The sequence below is a fragment of the Trichogramma pretiosum genome, unplaced genomic scaffold (genome assembly GCF_000599845.2).
Source record: "Trichogramma pretiosum strain Unisexual culture from Peru unplaced genomic scaffold, Tpre_2.0 scaffold43, whole genome shotgun sequence".
Lineage (NCBI taxonomy): Eukaryota > Metazoa > Arthropoda > Insecta > Hymenoptera > Trichogrammatidae > Trichogramma > Trichogramma pretiosum.
In genome coordinates this window covers 494,907-511,114 of record NW_019640864.1, presented here as the reverse complement: position 1 = coordinate 511,114, position 16,208 = coordinate 494,907, and the positions used below count along the sequence as shown (strand labels likewise).

At 36.1% G+C, this 16,208-nt stretch overlaps 3 protein-coding genes across 3 annotated transcripts; all 3 read right to left on the bottom strand.

Annotated features, from left to right (window-relative positions):
• Positions 1–74: 74 nt before the first annotated feature.
• Positions 75–5,259, bottom strand: LOC106649517 (zinc finger protein 585A-like). The gene is made up of 4 exons (XM_014366956.1): positions 4,554–5,259; positions 1,702–1,998; positions 778–1,221; positions 75–322 (listed from the first exon to the last, which is right to left on the bottom strand). The coding sequence occupies exons 1-4, from the start codon at positions 5,257–5,259 to the stop codon at positions 75–77; spliced, it is 1,695 nt and encodes a 564-aa protein (XP_014222442.1).
• Positions 5,260–5,755: 496 nt separating this feature from the next.
• LOC106649518 (zinc finger protein 271-like) lies at positions 5,756–7,822 on the bottom strand. Its single transcript, XM_014366958.1, has 4 exons — positions 7,798–7,822; positions 7,288–7,542; positions 6,799–7,017; positions 5,756–6,051 (listed from the first exon to the last, which is right to left on the bottom strand). The coding sequence occupies exons 1-4, from the start codon at positions 7,820–7,822 to the stop codon at positions 5,756–5,758; spliced, it is 795 nt and encodes a 264-aa protein (XP_014222444.1).
• A 5,608-nt stretch (positions 7,823–13,430) lies between these two features.
• LOC106649547 (gastrula zinc finger protein xFG20-1-like) lies at positions 13,431–15,854 on the bottom strand. Its single transcript, XM_014366993.2, has 4 exons — positions 15,766–15,854; positions 15,187–15,465; positions 14,156–14,501; positions 13,431–13,979 (listed from the first exon to the last, which is right to left on the bottom strand). Exons 1-4 carry the CDS (start codon positions 15,770–15,772, stop codon positions 13,652–13,654), a joined length of 960 nt encoding a protein of 319 aa, XP_014222479.2. The 5' UTR covers positions 15,773–15,854; the 3' UTR covers positions 13,431–13,651.
• Positions 15,855–16,208: the final 354 nt, after the last annotated feature.

Below are 16,208 nucleotides of genomic sequence, written 5' to 3'. Positions count from 1 at the left end.
CATCGATCTATAGAAAAATCATTTATTCGCAATGGGTATATGATCACATACAAAAACATAATTTCGAGCTAACATTAAACTCCGGATAAATGCTTAAAGGCCAAGTGTCTCTTGACGCTGCTCTTCTGCGTGAAGCGTATGTGGCATATGTGACAGGAGTAGTGTCGTTGTCCGCCGCACTCGTGCTTCATGTGCTTCAGCAGATTGTGTCGATGCGTGTAGGTTCGCCCGCAGCTCTGGCACACCATGAACGGTCGGCTGCGGTCGATCCGGTGCCTCGTTCGCCGCGCGTTAACTAATTCGTCCAGCGGCAAGTAACAACCTGCAAAAAAAAGAACAAAAGTCCTTGGTCAGTAAATAATTGTTCGCTTCGAATGATTTATTAGTTACCACAAGCGTTTGTCGTGCAGACGATGAAATATAACGTTAGTAACCTACGATCGAATATATCTAATTCATATATATCTATTTTTTACAAGCGTTGAAATGAAAATGTATTGATCCTTAAAAATATGATACATTTTTTTTCAAATAATTTTACTGGCTTTATTTGATAGTGGACATATGGGTACAAGCTGGTTGCTGTGTATCCCAAAAAGTTAATTAATTCGTATTTCACAGTGACAAGAAAAATTCTGTACAGCTCAAGGAAAAAGCTAATTTAGTTCGCATAAAAAAAATCGTAATATATTTTTCTAATATTAAGAATAAATGACCAAACATATTATAAAAAATTAAATAAATTTAAGCAATAGGTAACGACGTTCTAAGAATTACGACGGGTCTTAATGAAGCGAATGACCTTGTTTTTCATTTTTTCCTCGCAGAATGTGCACACAGTGCCGAAGTCTCTATTGTGACCATCGGGGGTCATAGGGTATATATAGGTCTTTCTGCAAACCGAGCACGAGAATGGGCCGAGGAAATAATTTGACTTGGTCGTAACATGATTATTCGTCCCGATCTTGGGAATCGGGGTGTCTGTGTGTTGTTGCTGCTGCAGTTGAGGCTGAGACTGGCATTCTCCTTGCTCTCGATTATTCGTCTCGATCTTGAGAATCTGGGACATTTTGTGTTTCATCTGCTTCAGTAGAGGCTGAGACTGGCATTCTCCTCGCTCTCGATGACGCAGCATCTCGGCTCTGATCCCGAAAGTCCGATCGCAGTCCAGGCAGGTGTATTTTGACCTGACACGCCGATGAAACGTCGAAGTTGAGATACCTGCAAGCACAGAAAAGAAGAAGCGCGTTTCGCTTCTATGATCAGTCTGATCCGAAGAGAAGTCGTGCGCTTTTTTTTCAACTTTTATACGTGAACAATCACATTTGTACTACGATGAGATGTTTTTGTTACTTCTGACAAACAAATGTATAACTAATAAATGAGTGATTTTTAATATTTTATTGCAATGAAGATTTATTAATCCTAAAAAAAAATAAAATTTATTATTTCATAATAATTTTACTGACTACATTTTATGGCGACAGTTTAAACAAAAGTACAAGTCGAGTCGTGTGGTGTGTCATATTAAGATTTTTTTTCTTGACAAAAAAATTTCATTCTTATAAGTTTCTTAAACATACAGTATCAAAAAATTGAACAAATATAAGCAATCCTTAATGAGATTCTAAGATGCATGGAGGGTTTTTATATGGCGAGTGAGATTGCCTTTATTGGAAAAAATGTTTCCGCACAACGAGCACAACCATTCGGACCTGGGTTCAGGCTCGATGCCGCGTTCTTTATAGTGTTGCGACTTTATGTGCAGGATGAGACCTTGCTCCGTGTGAAATTTTTTTCCGCAGTCCGGGCAAGCTAATAATGTGCCGGGGTGACTGTCGGAATTCCGATCTGACTTGGTCTTGGGTACGCTGATCGTTTCGCGCTGCTGCTGCTGCTGTTGAGGCTGCTGAAACTGGGAGTGACATTCGCGAGACCCACGGTGACGCAGAATCCGTGGCACGGATCTCAAAAAGATTCGTTTGCTCGCGGCTGTACCTGCAAGCACAAAAGAGAAAAAGCGTTTCGCTGCTATGATTAGTCCAATCCGACGAGAGATTGTGCGCTTTTTTCAGTTTTTGACACTTGAACCAAGACATTTGTATTAAGATGAAGTGTTGTTATTTTTTTGATGATTACACACTGAAACTGACACATGAGAAAGTTTGAATTATGGAAAGAAGAAATTAAAAAGCTGTATTTTTCGTTCAAGGATATGAGTATAGCTCAGTTTCGATGAGCCTTTTTTTGTTCGTATTATATACATTTAAAATATTTGTATGATTGTAAACTAGCTTTAACATGTAATTAATTTTTTATCTTCTTTTTTTGCATGTGGAGGACTCCGACCGAAACGCAAAGTATCGTAGCTTATATAATCCACATTATACGTCTTTAAAGCTGCAGGGCGAGTGCAATTTACTTAAACAATTTGACCTGAAAAATAAAAAAACACCATGTTAGTTGTATGTAAGTGATTCAGTTAATAATTACGAGTGCTGTTATCATTTTAAAATATGTTGAGATTGAAGAAAAAAATTCTATTCGGCTTGGTAACATTTATTTATTGATTGATTCCATCATTAAGAACGATTACATGTTAACGAATCCTTTTAAAAGCTTTTTGTCTACTTTTTAGGTACATTTATAAAATTGACACCCAAGATTGAAGTATTAATGAGTAGTAGATTGTAGCATTATATAATTTATACCACTTGAAAATTTTTTGAATTTAAAGCTTCTTGGATCTGACACTGGGTATAAATATTTACTTTTACGATTTAATCAATTTAGTAAATAAAAACATAACAAATTTTTAAACCTCTTATTGTAACATCAAAACTACATTACTATTTTGAGTTTTGATAATATCAGGATAACTTTGAATTGATCATTAAATCGTCGTCTCTTATCCTTGAATAATCAAAATATAATGAGCTCGATTTAATGAAATAAACAGTAAAACGTTTGACTTGATAACAAAGTTAATAAAACAACGAAATAAAATTAAACAGACTAATTATATGAGTATGTTCATAAAAAAATAAGTACATACGTATATGTTTGGCACCAAGTTAAAAAAAACCATTAAATTATACATTAGAGAGCACGAGTAAACACATATAAAAACAATCACCATAAATAATCCTCTTGTCCATAAAATTTGTATAATTTGCTGCATAAATCTAAGAAATAATACATCCACCGAGACGAACCTTATATTTTATATTACTAGCTATCAATCACCATATAGCTTGGGTATAAGGACATTTAATAGTCATTTGTATAATTGTATTCTTTAGAATATCTCAATTTTGCTGATATTTCAGTCAGGATTAATTTCATTAAGATGCTAAGTAACTTGTGCTTATTTGACTTGAAGTCAACTGTAGTGCTAATTTATAAATTGATATGTATTTCTTTTCAGTCATGTTTGCTGCTATATATATATTTACGAATTATAACTGTAATCTCAAAATTCCAAGGCATGGCGATATGTTTCATTATTATATTAGTCTTTTTAAGCACACTAAACACCGGAGTATAACATATATGGCATTTCACTCCTTTCTCCTAGTGCCACGCAAGACGCAGAAAGAGAGTTGACGTGAAATCCCACATTTTCTTATTGTAAATGGTAAAATATAGTAGACACCAATTACCTATAAATTGTGATACTTTTACCACATGTTAAAGATATAATAACAACTTAACAAATACCTTCTAATACAAATATTTTGTGATTGTCCATTTAAATTTTGATGAAATATTTTCAACAACTTATCTTTGCGAACTTTGGAAGTATGAAGCAATTCAAAACTATAGTATAAAAAATATAGAAAACTTAACAAAAGTTTGGAAGTATAAATGTAGTTAACAAAATCTTCGAAGAATCACATTTGAGATGAAAAAAAAAGAATCAGACTTATTGTTTCCATAAAGGTTGATTGTTTTTCTTTCATTTTGTAAATCACTTGGTTAATATTTGTAAATAGTTAAATATTTCATAAAATTGAAGTTTTAAGCGTTCCACCACAGGAGTACATTGTATATAATATATTATATTATAGATATTATGATATGTTTAAGTAAGAGCACTGGAAGTAAATAAACAGCTATCTAATCGTAGCCATCTGTTTTTAACAGATCATTTTTGAGTAAAGCTGGTAAATATTCCTAGCGATTATTGCAATATAGTTTTGTCTTGGACACTTGCTCTCAATTTATACTCGAGTAAATATCACACGAGTCAACGCCAAAAACTAAAATCAGCACCTCGAACTTTCTCGTAATACACAACCATCGTTACGAATTCAAGTTTCAAAATATTAAGTATACTTATTTTCCTTTTTTCAAGGACAATCTCCTCCTCTCTGGAAAAAAAATTTGATATTCACGTTGATTTGTACTCATGAAAAAATGTGCAATTCCTGAATTTAGGATTATAGTATATCGATCGTTTTATCATCATGATAATAGGCGACAGCGGCACGGCGCCCGGAGCAATTACTTCTTGCTCCAGGACCATCCGCTCTTGCCCCATCCCTACGTACGAGCCTTCTTCTTGTCCCTCGAGTTCTCCACGGAGATGACGTAGATCTCCTCGTTGGGATGCTTGCGGCGTATGTGCACGTAGATCTGCGAGGTCTGCTTGCACCTGAGGCCGCAGTGCGGACACATGAAGCGCGGCTTCTGGCCGCACTCGTACTTCTCGTGGCGGATGCAGTTGCTCTTCATGGTGAAGCCCTGATGGCACTTGCTGCAAAAGAATTCCTTGGCTCGTTCGCGTCGCGCCTCCTGGGGCTTGGACTGCTTGGGTTTGGCAGCTGCGGCGGGCTCGGGGCCGACCGATCCTGCTGCTTGCCTCTTGGTGCGCCAGGGCCGTACTCGAGCTTTCTTCTTCGGTTCCGCTTTCATCTCTGCCGATGGAATCTCCGCGACGCTCGTTGTCTTCTCGATGCCACTTACCGAAGCTGCGGGGGCTGTAATTTCAACGCTGACGATTTTCGCGGTTTCTTCGGCTGGATGTTCGGACTCTACGGGCAGTTGGATAACGATGTCTTCGTCGTCGTCTACGTTGGCCGTAATCGGTTGATCGTTCAACGTATCGATCGAGTCGATTTTTTCCACGATACTCTCGAGGGTCATCAGAGCCTCGCTGTCCCAGTCGGTGTGCTTGAGATCCTCGAAGCCGTCGTCCTCGAGGTTCAGCTCTTCAGTGGCGTCTTTATCGTCGTCGTCGCGTTCGATCGTCAACATCGCTACATTAAAATAGAATCAATAATAAATGTTAGTATAAGCTTGAGAAGCAAATCATGAAATTTGGCAACGGGTGCGTGGTGCTGAGAGATATATATTATTATTATTGTGCGAGCCTTTGCAGTAAAGACCAGTGAAGAGTTTCAGTGCACAACATTTAGAGTGGAGGAAATATTTGTACCATGTGCAGTGCAATTATTGTGCTTCATTAAACATCGTGCAAAAGTAAGTCCTTTCCATTGGTTATGATTTTTTTAATGCATTTGTAAGATGATGATTTCGTATGTTATTACAGAATTAGTTTTTCTCTAAAACCTGTAAAGTAATGGCTTAAAAAGTATTAATGCATTGAGTAACGAGTCTTAGAGCTAGAAAAGAAGTTTATCTCTCAATTTTATTGCAATTTTTTTTCATTTTTTTTAGAAAACGCGACTAGATATTTACATCGTATATCGTACAAAATAACAACACTTGTATATATATAATTTGTTGAAAATTAGTTATTCGACCAGCCGGAGCGCACGAGGGTGGTGTTTGTGGCCACGTCGATGCAGTACATCTGCTGATTTGGATGCAGGTGCTTGATGTGTCGCCAGGCCTGGGTACGCTGCCTCAGGGGCAGCTGACAGTACGGACACTGAAATCTGTGACTGGACTCGCACTCGTACTTGTAGTGACGCAGCATGTGGCTGCGGTGCTTGTAGGTGCGCGAGCAGCGCGGACAGGGGTGTCGCTTGTTTCCCTGGGCCAGTCTGGGTTGCCTCGTTGGTCGAGCGGCGTAGGCCCGGCTACCTGAAAAATGAAATATGCAATTGTCAGTGAAAAGTGTTACGGTGGCGAGCGGTGGCGCGCGAGCAAAACGCATTATGAGAGTTAAAAAAAAAAAAAAAAAAAATACGTACAAAAACCAAAATTGTATTGCGGAGGTGTGGTGACAAATAAAGCGACAACTTTGTTTTTAGAGATTATATTGGCATGTAATTTCCAAAATTGAAGCTATAGTTTGTTACAACGATTCGGAAACTTTATCAGTCGAACCGTATTTCTTCGACGACTATAATTGACCTATGCTATATACTCATTATATAGCGGCTTGTCTGATTGTAACAATTTAATCTGTCATATGTCTTGAATTTTTAATTCTGCATTCTAAAGTAATAATGTACATCGACGTTGAACAAACATTATGATCCCATAACACATGAAGTACTTAAATGTGTAAAATTTACTTTATATAATAATTATGTTATCTGTACACATAATTGAGCTGAAGACTGTCGGAAAATGCTTAATTATTTAAAAATAAAAATGAAGTTTCGATACAAAAATAAGCTGCCTCACAACGTAGTACACCAAGTCAGTATTTAAAAAAATCAGCCCCTCAACTTGACAAACGCAAAATTTAAGCTAAAACGTTTGCTTGGCAATAGTTCGTTTCGAATCAATAAAAAACAAGGGGGCTCAAAGATTATGACGAGTCGGGCATGAAAGCCGCGTGGCGAATTTTCGTAAACAGTTTGATGGCCCTCGGCTCTTTGCCTTGATGATGGCGTCGCACGTGCTGATAAATATTGGACGAGCTGTGGCCGAGGGTCTCGCAGTACGGGCACTTGTACTGGCGGCCTTTGCCGCAGAAGTAGCGCAAATGGTCGATCATGGTCGATTTTTGGCTGAAGCGCCGATTGCACTTGAGGCACTGGAAGCGCTTGTAGGAGGTCGACAGCAGTATGTAGCCCGGATGTTCGGGCGCTAGAGGATCTGAAAACGGAAGAGCGACATTGCGAATTAGTATTGCGAGAGAAGAAAGGCGTCGTGGGAGGATTTTTGTTTTAAACGTTTAAAATAAAATCATACTGGCTAAAAGGCTGTCGATAAACTATCTAACGAGAAGAAAAGTTGTTATTAGTTGAAGGTGTGATTACGATTATTGATCAGTTTTTTTTATAATCAAGTTGTGCTTATTTATTTTTTACATTATACAAACTATCGTCATTATTAAAAAATTATTTCATTATTTTTTTCTTTTGCGCATTTTCTCGAATAGCCTGACGTAGGCCGGCTTATCGCGTTTGTGCCAGACGCGACAGTGTCGCAATATATTGGACGAATTGATGGACTTGTGCTCGCAGTACTTGCACTTGAACTGCGGGCCCTTGCCACAAAAATATCTCAAATGGTCGGTGATGGTGGTCTTCTGACTGAAGCGCTTGTCGCAGCTCATACATTGGTAAGGCTTGGCGTTGTTCGGGTCAACTATGTAATACAAGTTTGCGCTCGTTGAACCTGAAAAAGAAAAATGTGTAAATTAGTTGAGGGTGTAATTGAAGCTTGAATGGAAATCAGCGGAATATTATGAGCTATATTTTATGAAAGAAAAAAGGCCCTAGAACTGTAGTTCATTGTTTATTTACAGGCATGATTTTCGAAATTTATAAAACGTACAAAATATATAAAATTATGATACGATTTGTTAGTAGTGAGATAATTTTTAATTATTGTCGAAAAGATTCTTATGAGTTAAAATCGATAATACTGTACAAATAAGAATGCATTTTACCGACATTTTTTTATATTTGAATTTGAATAGTAAAATAATTACATTTAAATTTAGTATATTGCAATAAATCTAAGGACTAGGCACAATTTCGTGATCATTTGTCACTCCTCGTTTCATAAAAAAATCGATTATTCGTCTAAAAATAACAATAATTGAAAAAATGATCAAAATACGAAAAATTAATTAGTTAAAATAATTCAGAATATCTTCGAGAACTTGATGGGCATATTGGGATGCCATCGTTTGACATGCCGATTGATGTTGGACGAGTAGTGATCTCGCTTCTCGCAGTACGGGCAGGCGTATCGGGGCGGTATCGGGCCGCACTTGTGCCTATAGAGATCGGCGACGCGACGAAAGCCCGCGCTGCAGTTCTTGCACAAGTAGCTCGTGAAGTTCAGCGCGCCCCCCGCCGCCGCCGACGACGAATCTTCCTGCAGCCAGACGGTCGTGTCGTCGATCGCGATGGGATCTGAAAAACAGAAACAAAAATTCGTCGAGTTGTTAGTGAACAAAATTTGGCTTTAGCTTTTTTTTGCGATAGTTGGAAGAAAGTATATGAGATTATTAATTGAATAATTTGTTAAAGAGAGGATTAGGAGTTGACAAAACTTTATTCAATGATTCCAATAAATGCATAGTTACAATTACGTCATACATATTTAATATTGGTCATATTTCTTGGCTGCTGGTGTGCGTTGGACAGAAAAAAAAATCATAATTCGCAACATCGCATGCTAATTGTCGCAATTACAATTTCTTAACAGCCACATATTGAAAATACATGCTAAAATTCAACGTGACATAAAAAATATATTGAATATAAGTTTCAATATAACCCTATCTTAAACTAGAAAATATTAAATTTGAAACTCTTTGCAGAAGTTTCATTAGATTCAAAAATTTTAGAATTTTAATGCTAAATTTTAAAGCAAAATTTAAAGCTGAACGCGTTATAAAGCTTTTTATCAATCTTATTTTGAGATTTAAACATTTTTCTCGTTTGTGCAAGATTATCAAAATCTTTTTTGGCTTCAAAAATGATGAAAACCATGAATTAAAACACATGTTATTTAAATAATTAATAAATATTATTTAGTATACGTGTATATTATATGAAAATATAACTTTTGTTCATGGAATCCGAAAAAAAAAAATAAATGAATGAAATTGTCAAATTACTTAACTTAATTATAATTTTTGTAACATCATGGATTCGTTACCGATGATAAATTTAAAAAAGATCTAAACACTACCTAATTGTTATAAATAATCAATCACAATGTAAAAAAGAGCCATGAGATATTTTGAACTTCAAGTTTTTACATCATTTAGAATCATTTTTAGTTTTTATCGTCACGTTCACGTTGGAATTACATGGGCTCTTTTTTTTAATAAAAATTTTTGGGATTTTACCCGCCTCGTCGGAGGATTTCACCTCCTCCACGCTAGCACCGTTGGCTATTTCATAAATGTTACAATCAGGATTATTTTCAGGATTATCAGGCTTGACGACAGCAGAATCGCCATCGGATGGAAGCTCGGGTTGCGCGTCGACGGAAGCTTCGGATTGTTGCGGCCCTTTGTCAGTTTTTTCAGGAACCACAAGCTTGGTAAGCTTGACGTATGACGATTTTAGCTTCAAGTCGTTTATTTCACTTTTGACAAGGGGCAGAGTATTAGAAAGGCGTTTGGGCCGGCCGCGTCCTTTCTTTTTCATTTTTCCGTAATCTCTCGTTTTTAATTTGGACAATAAGTCCTCTACCTTAACAATTTTATTATCGAGCGGCAACTTACGCGGCGGTCTGCCTACGCGTTTCTTACGATTATCGCCGTTTCTCTCACGGGGCTCTAAGCCAACTACATCAATGAAGTCGTCCTCTTTCTTCTCTACCTTTATTACGGGTATACCGTAGTTGGGGCTTTTAGCAGGCCTACCGCGCTTTTTATTTTTATCTTTTTTCGATTTTTTTCTAATTACTCTCGCGCCGTTCTCGAGTACGGGGGACCGAGACGATCGCTCCCTATAATCGACGTTGCGTGTCGTAGATCGTCTCCGGTCGCCTGTCGCGTCATTGCTGCCGCTTGATTCTTTGGCTTTCACGTTCTTGACCTTTTCCAATGACACCTCGGGAGAAAGATTCGGGAAGTGCTTGGAAACTGTCTTTTTCATGGTGAGCGGGTTCGGCAGGATGGACATGATGGCTTTGGTCTGGCTCAGCGGAATGCTCGTGAACGCTCGTGGATTCTTGAATGCTGAAGCAGGCCGCCTTTTTTTACGATGAACTAAGAAAAAAAAAATCGAATTCGTCAGAGTTGTCCAAATTTCATTGCAATCTTTTGAAGTTTGATGATAGTGTATGAAAATATTGATTTAATTTAACCGTTTCAATCGAATTTTTTTTTAATTCAGTGATTGAACGGGGTCAAGTAAATCAATTGATAAAGAAAATTAGTTAGCGAATTTTCAATGAAATGTCAAATATGGTACATTTAAGTGACAGTTGATCGAGCTAATTATTAGACACACAAGCTGGGGGAACGTGCAGTTACAATATTATAGTTAGCTCATAATTTTTAATTAAAACAATGTTCGAGTAATTAGAAATATAATTTTATTGGAAGAATAATTCAAATAAAAAATAAAAAACATTTGTTCAAGTAGCATGACTTACAAGGAAAATAGAATTAAAGCTTTAAACATCTACATAATAGACTTTATTATCTTTGTGAAACTTTCTTATGTGCTCGTAAATTCTAGGAGTTCTTCTTGAGCAATAAGAACAATACGGACATCCGAATGGCAATTTTATCGTATTTTTATCAAGTTTTAAGATGTTCGTATATTGAATATTCGGGTTTTTGGTCCTATCGATATTTGTAACGACGTCTGGGGCCATTTTTTCTTTTTTACAAGTCTTTTTTTTCTCCACACCAACGACGTATTTTATTTCGACCTTCCTTTCTAGTCTTTTTTTGTTTTTCCGTGTTTCTGGCGTTTCGATTAGGTGTTCCCATTTGAAGCTTGGCAGTCCTACTAAAAACATATTTCCACGTTAATAAAAGTCAATGATTAAACATTATTAGTTTTTAAATTATAAATCAAATTTAATGAGCAAAGAAAAGTATGAGTCAATGTGGGATAATTCATGCCAGACAACAAAATTAACTAGGTTTATGATATACGATTATTTTGATGAATTTATGACATCATGTTTACAAACAAAATGATTTTGTAAATAAGACCGATGACAAGATTGAATGAAGTGACAATTTGAAAGATGCACTATTTTCACGTATTTTGACAGTTATTTTATTGAAATTTCGCCTGTAAAACCTAGAGCTAGAGTGCAGAGTTTAAATTAACACGTTAAAAAACAACAGGTACTCGTGGAATCTCCACCCTGCATCACAGAAGAAGCCTTTCGGATGACGCAGAACTTCAAGGAAAGTTGTATTTTTAGGACTGCATGGAAAGATATAGGCATGGATAGATAGGCGTAGTTAATATGCAGAGATTGGTAGATTGTGATGTTTTTTTTTTGTTACACTCAAACACATTTTGTTAAACCTGATACAGCGACGGTGTTAATTAGATAGATAAAAGAGATAGATAAAAGTAAAATAAATAAGTATAGTGTAAAGATGAATTTTATTTCTAATTATTTTCAAAGCTATAAAAACGTAATACAAAGCTTTATTTGACTAGTATTGCATGATGATTTTTCACTTTGTCAGCAGTCTTTTTTATTCGACTTATTTACCAAAATAGTCGAACATTTCAAGATTTTTCATACATTTTGTATTTTAATGAATCAAAAAATACAATCTTTGGAATTGGAGGACAGACACAATTTTTTTTTCACAACTATCTCCGTTTAAACGTGTAGCTTAATATTTTGAGCTCACAACGTAATCGTCATAAAACATTAATCTTTTAATACTTTTGTTTAAGATAATAGCTCTTTTGTCAAATTCACATAACCTGTAATGAATATAAAAATTAAGTTTCTAAATTCGAAATAATTTTAAATAATCTGCTTTCGTAGCCAGCGTGTTATTAACAGATTATTTTTTTTAATTTTCTTGCTTTCATTTCATTTTCGTGATAACTTGTCCCTTTTCGGTAACGCATAAATATGAGACTCTCAAACCGGGATGAGTGTTGATTATATGATTCTGGATTATTTCACAATCCAATGCCGAGTAAAAACAATGACAGCATATGAATCTGGGCATTTTTGGGCACATGAAGGACATGTGATTCATCTGTTCTTCTCTTGTTGCAAATACCTTATCGCAGTCTCGGGCCTGGCAACTGAATAAGTGTCCTGTATTTGATCGGAATTCAATAAATGAGTTGAAATTCAATAAATGAGTCACAATTTACTAAAACGCAGTAGCAGAGGGAGAATTTTTTTCAAAAATTGTTTTCGAAATTTCAATTATGATCGTTTAATTTATGTTCATTTGTGCTCTCTAGAAGACAGTAGCATAAAAAGTTTAGCCCTCAACTATTGCGTTTTTGTAGGTTTCTACATAAATATCTATCATAGTGCCATTTGATTTAGCTAAAGCCAAAGTAGAAATGAATATTACAATGTAATTCTAATATTTCTAGTATGGTCTCCAATGTGGTCAAAGTACAATGCCTTCCTTCAAAAGAAAAATCTGCTATCAAATATTCATCTCCACCCTGCATTTTTTTCTTTTATTATGTATTAATAATTTTGAATCTATTTTATACCTTTGTACAGTGATGGCACAGAAGTTATTACAGTCCTACGGACATTTTCATAAGTGATTTGGATATTTTCATCCTTGGTCTGGACATTTTCATTCGCGTTAGGGACATTTTCACTCTTGCTGCGGTCATTTTCAATCTCCGATCTAAATAAGTCACGTACGTGGCTAGGTTTAGGTTTAGGTCTAGAGATTTTAGTTAACGAAGGCACGGGTCTGATCTTCGAATTACCTGAAACTATTGCAAACTATAAATGATAAAGATAATTAATGAGTTAAAAAATTTGACAATACAGTTGTTGAAGTATGACAATTTATGAAAACACCATGATTTTTGATAAGTATTATGAAACGTAACAAGTCATGCCCTGTCCTAATGTATTTCTGTAATGAAGAAGAAACAAGTCATTGTTTGCATCATACGTCTTTATTCTTTCTAGCTGCATTTTCGAGAAAAAAGCAACTGCATTCTTTTATTTACATTTACTATTAATGTACATGCAACGACTGCGTTAAAACTGACACGTCTTCAGAAGAGATTGTCTGGCAGCGCCACGTTCGAATTGTCCCGCTAATTTTCTTTAAACTTGACCTTCATGTTCTTGTGTACCTGTTGAATGTGTTTGAGCATGTTAGCCTTTTGCTTGCACTTTTGACCGCAGTACGCGCAAGAAAAGCGCGGCTGAACGCCGCACTCGTAGCGCTTGTGCCGGCCGAGATTGCTCTGATACTCGTAAGATTTTCCGCAGCGATCGCAGACGAAGCCGCGCTTTCCCGAGTAGTCCACGTAGATTCGTTCCACTGGCCGTATCGGGGGATACTGAGTACTCTCCAGGGCGAGGGGATCTGAAAAAGCACGTCGAACTGAGTGAGCACAACAACTTGATTATCGAGGTTTTTACTTTTCCTAATTTTCAGCTATATGAGTATTAGTGGGGTTGTGAAGTCAAAAGTTTCTCGAGGGCGGTGCGATTGAAAAAAAACCAGTCTTGTTCGTGCCTTTTTTCTTTTATTTCCTATTACAATTAAGTTTCGATCGAACTGTCGTCTTCGAGCGTCTTCAACAATTTTATAATTAATATGTACATCGAATCACAGATTTGCGTTGGGATAATGATGCTTTTTCATTTTGCACACGGCCTCGTGGGCCTTGAGCGAGTCCAGTCTCTTGGAGCGATAAACGCACCAGTGGCAACCGAACACGGGCAACTTGCCGCACTCGTATCTCAAGTGACGCTTCAGCGTGCTCGGATAAGCGTACATTTTTCCGCACTGAGGACACTGATTATTTTCGCTATAAACGAGCCTGTAGCCCTGCTCTCCCGTGTCGTCGTACGACCCTGAAACTGAAGATATATAAAATTGATTAGTTGGATATGTTCGATCGGCGGTTTTTATACTTAATTTTACATGAGTGTTTTACATGATGACAATTGTGTATTAACGAGAAAAGCGTAGTTAAATGTAAGATCATCGATGATTGAAATACTTTATTATCGTACGTTAACAACTTATATACTATAAAACTTTAATTTTCAATCTGTACAATATAATTTATAAACAAGTAATTAGACGTGAATGTCTTCATATTATTACGCCTCGTTGTCGTCGCAAATGAAAAAGCTGAGCTTTTGGCCCTTGTGACAGCGGAGCATGTGCGATTTCAGATCGGTCTTGTGTTTGCAGCGCTGTGGACAATAGACGCAGCAGAAACGGGGCGGTTTGTTGCACTCGTAACGCAAGTGGCGCTTCAGCGTGGTCAAGTGCACGTACGACTTTCCGCACTGGTGGCAGATATTACGCGCGGAATTCTTAGCGGTCGTCGGGATCGGTGCGACTATCTGCGGAAGCACTAGAGACGGCTGTGGCTGTGCGAGGACGTCTTCGTAGGATTGCGTAGACGTGGATAGCTCAATTGTCTCGGCAACTTCGGTGACGAAGTCTGAATAAGGAAAAATATCGTTTATCAGTCAGGATTTTTTTAAATATAAAAATATGTATTATGGAATAAAAGACGCCAAGGGAAAGCAAATCTTTGTTTTGTTATTTGTGGAGGTCCCTACACCTCATCGAAAAAAAAATTGATCGTTAGAATGTGTTCGTAAATTCATACTTATACATCGGCTTAAAATCTCGCCTTGCTTAAAATGACAGTTTTGATGTATTCACATGAAAATGACTTAAAATTCAAATGAAGATAATTAAAAAAAAAAAATTAATGATAAAACATAGCAGAGCTGCAGCAGATGACAAACTGAAAAATTAAGTTTGATACAATTAATGAAACTATACTGCATAAAATTTAAAATCATGTCTGGAAGATTTAAAAACTTTGAGATAGAATTCAATTTTATTACTTACATAATTTATTAATTACATAAATTTAAATGTCTTGTACTTTTTCCCCTGTATTACAGTGAATGTTAAATTAATTATTCGGCAATGCACAAAAGATGAACACTTTTAGGTTGGTTAAAATTAATAATACTTAAAACTGATTTTAATAAAATATAGCTCAACGAGTGAATAAATCTTACGCTTTTAAAATGCCTTCATTTTTGAACGTGGTAAACATATAATCATTTCTCTTTGCACCAACTCTTAAAGATAACGTAAGATAGTTCAGTAAATTTCAATATTTTTTAAGCTGTCGAACAGATAAACTTTGTAGCCGAAATGACGTCTGCGAATGTGCGTCCTTACGTTCGGCGAATGTTTAGTTTTGTAATCGCAGTAAGGACAGCAGAACCGGGGTAATTGTCCACATTGATACTTCAGATGGTATAGCAGATTGTCCTTACGAGTGAAAGACGTTTCACACTGTGGACAATAAAAGCGACCATTTTTTTTGACGACTGGAGGTGGAAGTTTTAATTCTCCCGGAGCAACAGAGCTATAAAATGTATCTGAAACAGAAAATCAAAATGATGTAAAAAATATTGCGAGTACGCCGAGTCGACGAGTAGCAATCTATTGTATAATTTATTACTTTATCATATTTTATAATGATGTTTTGATGAGTTATTTTTTGTTTTAATGTTTTAATGATATTTTATTTTATATGATAAACCTAAAATAATTTTTCAGTAAAATTTCAACGATTCAAATGAATGAACATAAAATTTAATACTTCATCAGTCAAAACCTTTACTCTTTATTTAATGTAGAGTATAAATAATTAATTTTATTTGGCAAATTTAACGTACTATTCATACATGATGCTTAAGTCTTTTATGTTTTGTGAGTTCATATCGTCGGAAAAATCGTTTATCGCATAGATCACAGAAATAAGTAGGAGACTGGCCACACTCGAGTCTTTGATGGCGCAAAAGATTTTCATTGCGAGTATAGCCCCGGCCACATTGGCCGCAAAAATAATTTCTTTCCGGTACTGGCTTGTAAACTGGTAGCATATCGTTTGTGATTTGCATGTAGAACTGATGATCTGAAAAAAGAAAACGATTCAATTAATGATGATATGATAAATATAAAATAACGAGGCAGTTTATTAGAAGTTAGTAAAATGGATTTACGAGATCTACTAATAATGATAAAAATAAGCACAACTTTTTTGTTCAATATATTAATATTCATAAACTCTTCTGGTTACTGCAATCTAATATGTTTGGCAATAATATTTTATGATAAA

Coding starts and splice junctions, on each gene's coding strand:
- LOC106649517 (XM_014366956.1), bottom strand. CDS start 5,259: ATGTTGACGATCGAACGCGACGACGACGATAAAGACGCCACTGAAGAG. Junction 1,999..4,553: donor GAGGGACAAGAAGAAGGCTC/GTACGTAGGGAT, acceptor TTGTGCTTGCAG/GTACAGCCGCGAGCAAACGA. Junction 323..777: donor TCGCTTCATTAAGACCCGTC/GTAATTCTTAGA, acceptor TTTTTTTTGCAG/GTTGTTACTTGCCGCTGGAC.
- LOC106649547 (XM_014366993.2), bottom strand. Junction 14,502..15,186: donor CTTAAAAAATATTGAAATTT/ACTGAACTATCT, acceptor TTCCTTATTCAG/ACTTCGTCACCGAAGTTGCC. Junction 13,980..14,155: donor ATTTGCGACGACAACGAGGC/GTAATAATATGA, acceptor TGTCATCATGTA/AAACACTCATGTAAAATTAA.
- LOC106649518 (XM_014366958.1), bottom strand. CDS start 7,822: ATGTCGGTAAAATGCATTCTTATTT. Junction 7,543..7,797: donor GGTAAAATGCATTCTTATTT/GTACAGTATTAT, acceptor TTTCTTTTTCAG/GTTCAACGAGCGCAAACTTG. Junction 6,052..6,798: donor CGTGCGACGCCATCATCAAG/GCAAAGAGCCGA, acceptor TTCATTTTTCAG/GTAGCCGGGCCTACGCCGCT.